Here is a 13,363-nt window from a genome sequence, read left to right as displayed (position 1 = left end):
TAGTATGATCTTTTCGAAGGGCTCCGTCTGAACTGGAATAGGCGTCAGAGGAGCTGGCACAAGGCGTTCGTTAGGCTTACCCACAATTTGACATATGTGACATGTTTTTACATAGTGTGACACATCCTTTTTCATTCCTGGCCAAAAAAATGTTGAAGAGCCTTCTTGTAGGTTTTTTGGATGCCTAGATGACCTGACAATCCATCATGAGCTAGTTCTATAATGGCTGGTCTTACAGACAAGGGATGACAACTTGATGTGTTTCTGACCAGGTGTCTAGTTGTTTCAGTTCAGGAGGTCTGTAGGCACGCATCAGGACTCCTTCCTGATAATAAAAACAAGGCAATTTAGACATATCCTTTGTCTCACTGGCCACATGTCTGATCTTAGCCAAAGTGAGATCCTGTTCCTGAGCATTAATCAAATTCTCCTTTGAAATGATGTTATTATACAAGTTGTCAGTAGAGGCAATCATTGGTGGAGGAGGTGATGAAAGGGCAGGGGACTTGGACTGAGACCTGGTGACTGCACACACTGGGAAGAAGTGAGGGATGTTTCGTCCAGGGTCTTAGTGGGACTTTCTGTTAAGGGAGAATCAAGAACAATTAAGTTTGGAACAGCCAAGTTACCCGCAAGATCATTACCCAGTACAAGATGTACCCCGGTACTGGCAGTTCACCAGGTTTAATGGCTACCTCAACCTCTCCTGAAATGAACGGGCACTGTAAGCTAATATTAGCCAAGGGATAGGAGAGCTGTGATTCGAGACCTGTAAGGATCACCTTCTCCCAGTGAAAGCCTGTTTGATGTTAGGGATGACATCTTCCCTTAAGATGGATTGGGCAGCACCTGTATCACGCAGAACCTTGATATTTATTGCCTTGTCTTTACCATCAGTCAGGACACTTTACCTTGATACATGTACGAGTCATAAAGTTCTAGAGGAGAGTTGACAGGGTTAGCTAGGGCCACTGGTTTCTTGTTCTCAAATGTGTTAGGTCTAGGGCCACAAAAGAAAATTGACGTTGAGAACCCTTGCAATTTGGGTGTCTACATTTCTGGATCGTGTGACCTGGCTTCTTACAGTATGTACACCAGGGGAATTATATGCATTTGGCGAGAATCCGGTTGGCTTACCACCGCGCCCCAAAACCTTCCCCAAAGGAGGACCTAACATTAGACAGTGAAGCTTTTCCTACTAGCTTAGGGACAAGGAGAGACACCCACTGATCCTTGGGCCATTTATTCCTATTAGCAATGCTCTCAAAAGCGCGAAATGACCCGTCAACATCAGATTCATCAAAAGGGGGAACTAGCGGAGCAGCTGTAGCAGGATTAAAGCTTGCTAACTGTTTCTTTATAATCTATTTCTTCCCCTCTAAACTTAGCGTCATTTCGTAGGGCTAACTCCTGAATTTCTAACTCTTTCTCCTGCCTTCTAAGTTGTAACTGAAATTCTCTCTCTTCCTTTTCTGCCTGTAGTTGCATTTCTTTCGCTTCTTTTTCTGCCTGTAATTGCATTTCTTTCGCTTCTTTTTCTGCCTGTAGTTGCATTTCTTTCGCTTCTTTTTCTGCCTGTAGTTGCATTTGTCTTTCCCGTAATTCTCTCTCTTTATCTTTATCTTCTTTTTCTGCCTGTAGTTGCATTTGTTTTTCATGCATCCGGTATTCTAGTTTAAGCTTCTCAATTTCCCATTGACTTATCCTACTCTTATCCTGTTCTTCCTGGGGACTGTGTATTATAGTCCTCGTAGAGGCTGACATGGGAGTTAACTCTTCTATGGCATTTCCTAGCAACTGACCTTCTTGCACTAGATGTTCAACAACTACATTCTTAATGACCTCTTTAGTCATCTGAGACGTGATGGGAACATCAAAATGTTTAGCGATGGTCTTCCATTGGTCCTTCTTTATATTAGCATATTTAAGTTGTTCCAGAGAAGGGTCGGCACAAAAATCTTCAACGTTAAACTGAGCGGAAGCCATATTAAATCGATGTTAAACCACAACAAAAAAAATGATAAGCGAATTACTTAAGTGAGGAACTTGGCAGAGTGATAATAAAGGCAACCTTGGAAATTACCTAGATTATACTTAAGTAAACACTTATGAGTACAATCACTAATGAGGGTAAACTAGAGAGTTACGGCATTAAGAGGGATCCGGATTACTCTAGTTACGAGACTTGAGAGTGAGGAGCGAATTGTACTGAGACTTGTTATTGATAAGGAGGCGGATTAGTCTGAGAGACTAGTTAAAATGGCCGATTCTAACTAGCGAGAAAAATGATCCGCGAAGTGAGGGAATTGAGGGTTCGCATGAACATATGATGATCCCAACACTTGGATAACACTTATTACACACCTGCCTATGTGCAAAAATATAGATAAGTGCTATCGGTGAACACGCCTTTCTACCTGGTTTCCTGCTCTACCACTGCTATGCGATACCAATGAAAGTCACGAAGCACTTTAACCCAAAAGGAGCCACTTGATCGCACAAAGGTAAATTTAAACCACACGCAGAGTAAGTCACAGAAAAAAAACACATCAGAGTCACAACACCACAGAAACACAAGCAATCACAGAAAAAAAGTCACTGGAAAAATGGAACACTGAACATGGGTTATAATGGTCCTGTCACGGTCGCCAATTGTTACGTTCACCGGTTAAACTGGTAAGATTGGCATCGGAGAGCCGGTGAACAATAACAATAAAAAAAACACTGCAGGTTCAACTGGTGAGGAAATGCAAAGGGGTCACTTTAAAAAGCTATTTTAATAACCCATAATGATATTGACACATAGATATAACATGAAACATGAAACACAGATATATAACATAAAACACAGGAAAATGACATACACATATACATATAACACAGTAATAAATACAACAATAAAGAACCCAACTTAATACCTAACAATAATCCTAATCCTATATAGAGGCAATGTGGAAAACACGGACGAGGGATAGTGATACTTATGCGGTGTCGCAGTGGTGAAATGCTGGGTGATGGTTGATCCCATGGTAGACCCAAGAGGCGTTGTGTTCACTGGTTGAGGCTTGGATCTCAACTCCCAATCCAGAAAGCCAAGAGCTGGCTCAACACTTTCGGTTGAGTCGAAAGGGGCCGCCTGAATCCAACTTCGGGACAGTAGCGGGGCTTCATGAAACGGTGACGTGGAAGGTTCACGAGACGGTGGCGTGGAAGGTTCACGAGACGGTGGCGAACGAGGTAACAAGCAGAGGAGGTGATGGTAGTAATGCATGTTACGGGCGGGCCGTAACATTTCCTCCCCCCTAAGACCTCCGTAATGGGCTCATGAAGGAGGTGAGACAGGAGATCTTGATAAGGCGTCGGCGATGATGTTGTCCACCCCCCACCACCAGACACAGCACCTCGCAAAGGAAGAACCTGCAGAAGCTTGAAGCGCACATCGGAGGAGACGATGACGAGGAGGCGATACACGAGCCAGACAGCGGTGATGGTGGTGAGAGAGACCAGCCAGAACCAGATGAAAATGTAGATCTTCTCGTTGATGATGTTAACCGCCAGCACACACATGGTGTCGTGGGTCTCGATGGTTCCCGAAGGCTGAACTTCCTGAAGGTGCACTTGGTGACTCTGGGGAAGATGCGTGTCATGGGATCGATGCGCTTCTCGGGGTCCATGTCAGGGAAGTTGATGACCTCCGTGCCGTAGGTGAGGAAGGTGCCGCCCAGGAACAGGTCGGTGAAGTAGATGTTGCCCTCCAAGTCCTGAGTTATGTAATTTATAGCCCTCTGGAAGGTGGCGGGAGCATTAGACAATCCAAAGGGCATCACTGTGTATTGGTATAGTCTGAAGGAGTGATGAAGGCGGATATTATTTGGGCCTCGTCCGAGAGGAATCTGGTAGTAACCTTTAAGCAAGTCTATAGTGGTTACAAATTTGGCTACTATACTATCTATAAGGTTTATCAACAATTAGAGTCTGGCAATAACTTTTAAGATCAGACTGTTGTGAAGGTGTTAAAAAAAACACCTCATCAAGGTTGGACATGATTTGGCTGTTTGAGGGCGTCCTTTAGGTGACGAGAAGAGGAATTCGATGTCGGACTCTTCCTCGGGGGGCACAGGACCAGACTCCTTTCCTATCAGACATACAGGTACAGCGCGAGACAAGTCGTCCTCTGGTTCTCTGGAGTGGTAAGGTTTCATTAGATTAATATGAACAAGTTGGGAATCCTTACGACGGTCAGGAGTGTGGACCACATAATTTAATGGACTTAGTTTTTGAGCCACAACATAAGGTCCCATGAACTTACTGTGAAGAGCATTGCCTGGAGTGGGAGAAAAGTAAAACCTTGTCTCCTGGTTTGAAACTTCTCATGACAGATTTGGGAAGAGAATTCTGTTGCATTTTAGTTTGAGATTTGAGGATGTTTGATTTAGCAAAAGATCTGACTTCACTGATTTTATTCTTAAGGTTACTGATGTAGTCAGACACACTGGGGCTTGAAGGAGTTGTTTGAGTAAACCATTGATCCTTTAATATTTTGAGAGGCCCCCTGATCTGTCTACCATAGAGTAATTCAAAAGGGGAGTAACCTAAAGAATCTTGAGGAGATTCTCTTAAAGCGAAGAGAAGGAAAGAAATACTTTCATCCCAGTCTCCTTGATGCTCCAAGTAATACTTCTTCATCATGGATTTTAATGTTTGGTGAAACCGCTTCAGACAGCCTTGGGATTGGGGGTGGTAAGCCGAGGAGGTAACATGGTCGATGTTTAGCTCATTCACTATCTGTTGGAAAAATGGCTAGTGAAATTGCTACCCTTGTCAGACTGAATTTGTTTTGGAATTCCTACCGAGGTGAAAAAATGTATTAGATGTTTTACAATGGTCTTTGATGTGATGTTCTTAAGAGGGAATGCTTCAGGGTACCTGGTAGTGGGATCCATGAGGGTTAACAAATACTGATTCCCTCGTTTGGTTTTGGGTAAGGGCCCTACGCAGTCTAGTATGATCTTTTCGAAGGGCTCCGTCTGAACTGGAATAGGCGTCAGAGGAGCTGGCACAAGGCGTTCGTTAGGCTTACCCACAACTTGACATATATGACATGTTTTTACATACTGTGACACATCCTTTTTCATTCCTGGCCAAAAAAAATGTTGAAGAGCCTTCTTGTAGGTTTTTTGGATGCCTAGATGACCTGACAATCCATCATGAGCTAGGTCTATAATGGCTGGTCTTACAGACAAGGGGATGACAACTTGATGTGTTTCTGACCAGGTGTCTAGTTGTTTCAGTTCAGGAGGTCTGTAAGCACCCATCAGGACTCCTTCCTGATAATAAAAACAAGGCAATTTAGACATATCCTTTGTCTCACTGGCCACATGTCTGATCTTAGCCAAAGTGAGATCCTGTTCCTGAGCATTAATCAAATTCTCGTTTGAAATGATGTTATTATACAAGTTGTCAGTAGAGGCAATCATTGGTGGAGGAGATGGTTAAAGGGCAGGGGACTTGGACTGAGACCTGGTGACACACTGGGACAAATAGTGTGTTTCGTCCTCTTAGTTTTTCTGTTAAGGGAGAATCAAGAACAATTAAGTTTGGAACAGCCAAGTTACTAAGATATTACCCAGTACAAGATGTACTTACTGGCAGTTCACCAGTTTAATGGCTACCTCAACCTCTCCTGAAATGAACGGGCACTGTAAGCTAATATTAGCCAAAGGATAGGAGAGCTGTGATTCGAGACCTGTAAGGACCACCTTCTCCCAGTGAAAGCCTGTTTGATATTAGGGATGACATCTTCCTTAAGATGGATAGGGCAGCACCTGTATCACGCAGAACCTTGATATTTATTGCCTTTTCTTTACCATCAGTAAGGGACACTTTACCTGTAAACATATACGAGTCATAAAGTTCTAGAGGAGAGTTGACAGGGTTAGCTAGCCACTGGTTTCTCAAATGTGTTAGGTCTAGACACAAAAGAAAAATTGACGTTGAGAACCCTTGCAATTTTGTCTACATTTCTGGATTTTGGCTTCATAGTATGTTCAAATTATATGTTTTGGCGAGAATTTTACATAAAACCTTCCCAAAGGAGGACCTAACATTAGACAGTGAACCACGACCTCTACTACCCAGGGATCCCATCAACAAAGCAAACGCATCAGCCACTTTAGCGGCAGACATAAGCTCACTCTCCCCGTTCTTCCACATGCCTCAGAATATTAAAATGTAACTTGTTCTTCCATTCTTCCAGGACCATTAGATTGAGCAACTCCGAAAAGGTGGTAATGTTAAGGGCGCTAACCATTTCTTAAATTGTCTTAGTTTCTCACTAGCGAATTCAACATAGGTGTGAGACTCTGGTTTCACATGCATTTGAAACTGCTGTCTGTATCCATCAGAAGTGATAGAGTAGGCGTCTAGAATGTTACCTTTGATCTCACATATTCTACCTCATCACTAAGGCCGTTGTATACCCTATAAGCTTTTCCTACTAGCTTAGGGACAAGGAGAGACACCCACTGATCCTTGGGCCATTTATTCCTATGAGCAATGCTCTCAAAAGCGCGAAATGACCCGTCAACATCAGATTCATCAAAAGGGGGAACTAGCGGAGCAGCTGTAGCAGGATTAAAGCTTGCTAACTGTTTCTTTATATCTATTTCTTCCCCTCTAAACTTAGCGTCATTTCGTAGGGTTAACTCCTGAATTTCTAACTCTTTCTCCTGCCTTCTAAGTTGTAACTGAAATTCTCTTTCTTCCTTTTCTGCCTGTAGTTGCATTTGTTTTTCCTGTAGTTGCATTTCTTTTGCTTCTTTTTCTGCCTGTAATTGCATTTGTTTTTCATGCATCCGGTATTCTAGTTTAAGCTTCTCAATTTCCCATTGACTTATCCTACTCTTATCCTGTTCTTCCTGGGGACTGTGTATTATAGTCCTCGTAGAGGCTGACATGGGAGTTAACTCTTGCACTAGATGTTCAACAACTACATTCTTAATGACCTCTTTAGTCATCTGAGACGTGATGGGAACATCAAAATGTTTAGCGATGGCTTTCCATTGGTCCTTCTTTATATTAGGATATTTAAGTTGTTCCAGAGAAGGGTCGGCACAAAAATCTTCAACATTAAACTGAGCGGAAGCCATATTAAATAGATGTTAAACCACAACAAAAAAAATGATAAGCGAATTACTTAAGTGAGGAACTTGGCAGAGTGATAATAAAGGCAACCTTGAAATTACCTAGATTATACTTAAGTAAACACTTATGAGTACAATCACTAATGAGGGGTAAACTGAGAATTACGGCATTAAGAGGGATCCGGATTACTCTAGTTACGAGACTTGAGAGTGAGGAGCGAATTGTACTGAGACTTGTTATTGATAAGGAGGCGGATTAGTCTGAGAGACTAGTTAAAATGGCCGATTCTAACTAGTGAGAAAAATGATCCGCATATATATATATATATATATATATATATATATATATATATATATATATATATATATATATATATATATATATATATATATATATATATATATATATATATATATATATATATATATACAAAAATACGGACCTTTTATAGTTATAGTTGTTGTCATTATTAGTCTCTTTTATATATTTTCCTCCATTCATGTATTTTTCATTTTGCCTTTTCCTCTGCATTTCCATTTATATCTTTCTTTTTCCTTCTAGCTTTACTTTTTCATTTTTTTTTTCTTTTTTCTATTTTTTCTTCTTTCTTTTTCTCCTCTTCTCTACCTTTCCTTGCTTCTCCTTTTCCTCCTCCTCTTGTTCATACTCTCTCCTCCCGTCACAGCGGCCATTCAATTAACGAGACACCTTCCTCTCGTTCCTCCTCCTCGCGCGATACACAACCTTCAAAGTCCACTGCGGGGTCGGCAACTTAAAAATCTGAGAACTCTTGGGACTTGACGCGATCACTTTCACCTACATATGAACATAAGAAAAGAGGGATGCTGCAAGAGACCACCAGGCCTACACGCGGCACTCCTGTATGATTAAAGCTCCCTATTGACTCACCCCTGACTACATGACCACTGAGTCCGTTCCACTCATCAAACACTCTGTCTGAAAACCAGTTTCTTCCCATTTCTTTCCTGAACCTGAATTTTCAAGTTTAAACCCATTATTTCTGGTTCTGTCCCGCTACTGATCCTAAGATTTTCGTTCATGTCCCCTTTGTTAAAACCCTTATACCACTTAAATACTTCTATCAGGTCTCCTCTTAACCTACGTCTCTCTAAGGAATGCAGATTGGGTTTGTTCAGTCTCGCTTCATAGGGAATATCCCTCACCCCCTGTATCTTTTACATATCGTCCTTTGCACTGACTCCAACAGACCTATATCCCTCCTATCATGTGGGGACCAGAATTGTACTGCATAGTCCAGATGTGGCCTGACCAGCATTTTTGTTTTCCCCTTTCGTGTTTTGTGCAGGTGTTTTTGTGGGCTGTGGTTCAAGTCCTCACACAAACAGTGGAGGATGAATGGAGTGGAGTCAGTAATTGGGTTGTTAGTGGTGAGTCAATGGCAGTGTTCACAGATTACACAGCTTTATGGATGAGGATGGCTGGTGGAGATGGCTGGGTGTGCTTTACAGAGGGACTGCCACGTGTAGGCTTACTGTAGCTTCCCTTATCTGATTATTTCGTCATGTTTTTAAACGTGTATACCTAATGTTTTCCTTCTCATGAAGCAGGTAAGTAGCCTGTATTGAAAAACATTATGCTCTCTCACCATCACTATTTTCCAAGGCCACAGAGATGACTAGGTAGAGCTCTCCTGTTAATAATGCACAAATCTTAACAATCTGTCACTACAACCGTAAAAACACACCACTCTTCCTCCTTTCCCTCACAGAACACTCACAATTCCTCTCTTTCTTCTCTTCCTTCACGAAATAAGTCTTCTTCACCTCACAGAACACCACACACTAACTCTCCTCTCTCTCTCACTCTCACCTCACAGAAAACTCACAATTCACTCTCTTTCATCCTTCCCTCACCAAACACACCACTCTTCCTCTCTCACACACACACAACACACACAACACACACACACACACACACACACACACACACACACACACACACACACACACACACACACACACACACACACACACACACACACACACACACACACACACACACACACACACACACACACACACACACACACACACACACACACACACACACACACACACACACACACACACACACACACACACACACACACACACACACACACACACACACACACACACACACACACACACACACACACACACACACACACACACACACACACACACACACACACACACACACACACACACACACACACACACACACACACACACACACACACACACACACACACACACACACACACACACACACACACACACACACACACACACACACACACACACACACACACACACACACACACACACCTTGTGACCTTGTTGTCCCGGTGTGTGTGTGTGCCTGGTCTCAGGCCTATCCGAAGATCGGAAATAATGAGTTCTGAGCTCGTTCCGTAGGGTAACGTCTGGCTGTCTCGTCAGAGACTGCAGCAGATCAAACAAACAAACAAACAAACACACACACACACACACACACACACACACACACACACACACACACACACACACACACACACACACACACACTCTCTCTCTCTCTCTCTCTCTCTCTCTCTCTAATAATAATAATAATAATAATAATAATAATATAATAATAATAATAATAATAATAATAATAATAATAATAATAATAATAATAATAATAATAATAATAATAATAATAATAATAATAATAATAATAATAATAATAATAATAATAATAATAATAATAATAATAATAATAATAATAATAATAATAATTATTATTATTATTATTATTATTATATATTATTATTATTATTATTATTATTATTATTATTATTATTATTATTATTATTATTATTATTATTATTATTATTATTATTATTATTATTATTATTATTATTATTATTATTATTATTATTATTATTATTATTATTATTATTATTATTATTATTATTATTATTATTATTATTATTATTATTATTATTATTATTATTATTATTATTATTATTATTATTATTATTATTATTATTATTATTATTATTATTATTATTATTATTATTATTATTATTATTATTATTATTATTATTATTATTATTATTATTATTATTATTATTATTATTATTATTATTATTATTATTATTATTATTATTATTATTATTATTATTATTATTATTATTATTATTATTATTATTATTATTATTATTATTATTATTATTATTATTATTATTATTATTATTATTATTATTATTATTATTATTATTATTATTATTATTATTATTATTATTATTATTATTATTATTATTATTATTATTATTATTATTATTATTATTATTATTATTATTATTATTATTATTATTATTATTATTATTATTATTATTATTATTATTATTATTATTATTATTATTATTATTATTATTATTATTATTATTATTATTATTATTATTATTATTATTATTATTATTATTATTATTATTATTATTATTATTATTATTATTATTATTATTATTATTATTATTATTATTATTATTATTATTATTATTATTATTATTATTATTATTATTATTATTATTATTATTATTATTATTATTATTATTATTATTATCATTATTATTATTATTTTATTATTATCAGTTATTATTATTATTATTATTATTATTATTAGCAACAATGATGAAAATAATAGTAATAATATCAGTAATAATAGTAAATTGAATAATGATGAAAATAATTATAATGATATCAATAATGACAATAATAATGACAATGAATGGAAATAATAATAAAATTGATAATAGATTACTACTACTACTACTACTACTACTACTACTACTACTACTACTACCAATAATAATAATAATAATAATAATAATAATAATAATAATAAGAGCAATACCATTAGTGATCATTATCCTAATTCTGAAGGTAAATGCACCAATAAATCAACAAGTGAACAACAGACAGCGTCACAGTCTAAGCTGCCAAACAGAAGAGGCGCACTAAATGATCACTGCCACCACTGTTCACCAAAAACACTGAAAACAAAAATAAAAATAGAAAACGATAATCACTGAAATATAAGTAGAGTGGAACCACGCGCTTTGGGCTCCAAGGGTTACAGGCACATGGGTTCGAATCCTGGCCACGTCATTTTTTTTTTTTATGCAGGAACAGAAAGTGGCCAAAGGCAACAAAAATTGAAGAAAAAGGCCCACTGGGTTGCCAGTTCCCTGAAGGTTTGTATGAGTTATCCAAAATTCAGAAAGAAATATCTTGAAACCTCCCTCTTAAAAGAAGTCAAGTCGTAGGAAGAAGGAAATACAGAATCAGGCAGGAGTTCCACAGTTTACCAGAGGAAGATGTGAATGAGTGAGAGTAGTGGTTATCACAGGGAGACTCCACACCCGAGGAATCGCCGCCTTTCTCAAGTTGTTTCATCTGACCTACTACTATTTTCACGCCATGACTGATACTCCCACCAGTGTGCAGCACTTCATTGTATCTCATCATCGTTGTCAGTGTCAATGTTCACATCAAGATTGGCAGCAGTCATTGTCTATTGAAGTTTTGGTGCGGCATGAACACCGTTAGGAAGTGATGTGTTCGAGTACATCTTGTGTAGCCTCAGCTGTGCTGGGGTTCCCACGGCCCAGTGCAACTTCAACATAAGATGGGGAAATAGACCAACTTTGCATAATACTGTGTTGGGTCCTCGTGGCTCAGTGGGTAGGGTGATGACATTTGGATTGGCGTGAGGGAAGCGTGGGTTCGAAACCCTCTCGGAACTTGCAAAACTCAGAGATCATCCACTGCCCAGGGAGAGCTGCCTCCCCACCCCTCCCCCCACGCTGGGAACTACAAGAACTGCCATACTGACTCACTCAAGTAGGTTAACACTTAGCTAGGTTAGGTTAGGACAGGACAGGATAGGATAGGAGAGAATCAGTATCTGGTAGTCCACGTAGTGACCGCAATAAGGAGGAGGGTACACCAGCAGCAGCAAAGGAAGAAGAAGAAGAAGAGGACCAGCAGTAGCAGAAGAAGAAGAAGGGGATCACTACCCGCAGAAGAAGAGGATCGCCACCGGCAGCAGCAGCAGAAGACCAAAACCACCAAGAAGAAGAAGAGGAAGACCGACCAGCAGCAGCAGTGTGTACGGAGGGGTAGCACCTTGGTAAGAGGATGTCACAAGAGATCTGAATTACCCTGGTCCCCACGTACGCGTGTGTGTGTGTGTCTGGGGGTGTACGGAGGGGTAGCACCTTGGTAAGAGGATGGGCATGTTAGCATGTCACGGGAGATCTGAATTACCCTGGTCCCCACGTACGCGTGTGTGTGTGTGTGTCTGGGGGTGTACGGAGGGGTAGCACCTTGGTAAGAGGATGGGCATGTTAGCATGTCACGGAATCTGAATTACCCTGGTCCCCACGTACGCGTGTGTGTGTGTGTGTGTGTGTGTGTGTGTGTGTGTGTGTGTGTGTGTGTGTGTGTGTGTGTGTGTGTGTGTGTGTGTGTGTGTGTGTGTGTGTGTGTGTGTGTGTGTGTGTGTGTGTGTGTGTGTGTGTGTGTGTGTGTGTGTGTGTGTGTGTGTGTGTGTGTGTGTGTGTGTGTGTGTGTGTGTGTGTGTGTGTGTGTGTGTGTGTGTGTGTGTGTGTGTGTGTGTGTGTGTGTGTGTGTGTGTGTGTGTGTGTGTGTGTGTGTGTGTGTGTGTGTGTGTGTGTGTGTGTGTGTGTGTGTGTGTGTGTGTGTGTGTGTGTGTGTGTGTGTGTGTGTGTGTGTGTGTGTGTGTGTGTGTGTGTGTGTGTGTGTGTGTGTGTGTGTGTGTGTGTGTGTGTGTGTGTGTGTGTGTGTGTGTGTGTGTGTGTGTGTGTGTGTGTGTGTGTGTGTGTGTGTGTGTGTGTGTGTGTGTGTGTGTGTGTGTGTGTGTGTGTGTGTGTGTGTGTGTGTGTGTGTGTGTGTGTGTGTGTGTGTGTGTGTGTGTGTGTGTGTGTGTGTGTGTGTGTGTGTGTGTGTGTGTGTGTGTGTGTGTGTGTGTGTGTGTGTGTGTGTGTGTGTGTGTGTGTGTGTGTGTGTGTGTGTGTGTGTGTGTGTGTGTGTGTGTGTGTGTGTGTGTGTGTGTGTGTGTGTGTGTGTGTGTGTGTGTGTGTGTGTGTGTGTGTGTGTGTGTGTGTGTGTGTGTGTGTGTGTGTGTGTGTGTGTGTGTGTGTGTGTGTGTG

General features: G+C 39.9%; 1 protein-coding gene across 1 annotated transcript in view; it reads right to left on the bottom strand.

Moving 5' to 3' along the window:
• LOC123510605 overlaps nt 1-13,363 on the bottom strand; it is a 20,300-nt gene that overhangs the window by 1,378 nt on the left and 5,559 nt on the right. The window contains exon 4 of the mRNA XM_045265884.1: nt 5,826-5,888. Within this exon, the coding sequence (XP_045121819.1) occupies nt 5,826-5,888 (63 nt within the window). The remainder of the gene's footprint in view (nt 1-5,825; nt 5,889-13,363) is intronic.

Source organism: Portunus trituberculatus, chromosome 29 (assembly GCF_017591435.1).
Source record: "Portunus trituberculatus isolate SZX2019 chromosome 29, ASM1759143v1, whole genome shotgun sequence".
Taxonomy (NCBI): Eukaryota; Metazoa; Arthropoda; class Malacostraca; order Decapoda; family Portunidae; genus Portunus; species Portunus trituberculatus.
This window is presented reverse-complemented; position numbering and strand designations above follow the sequence as displayed.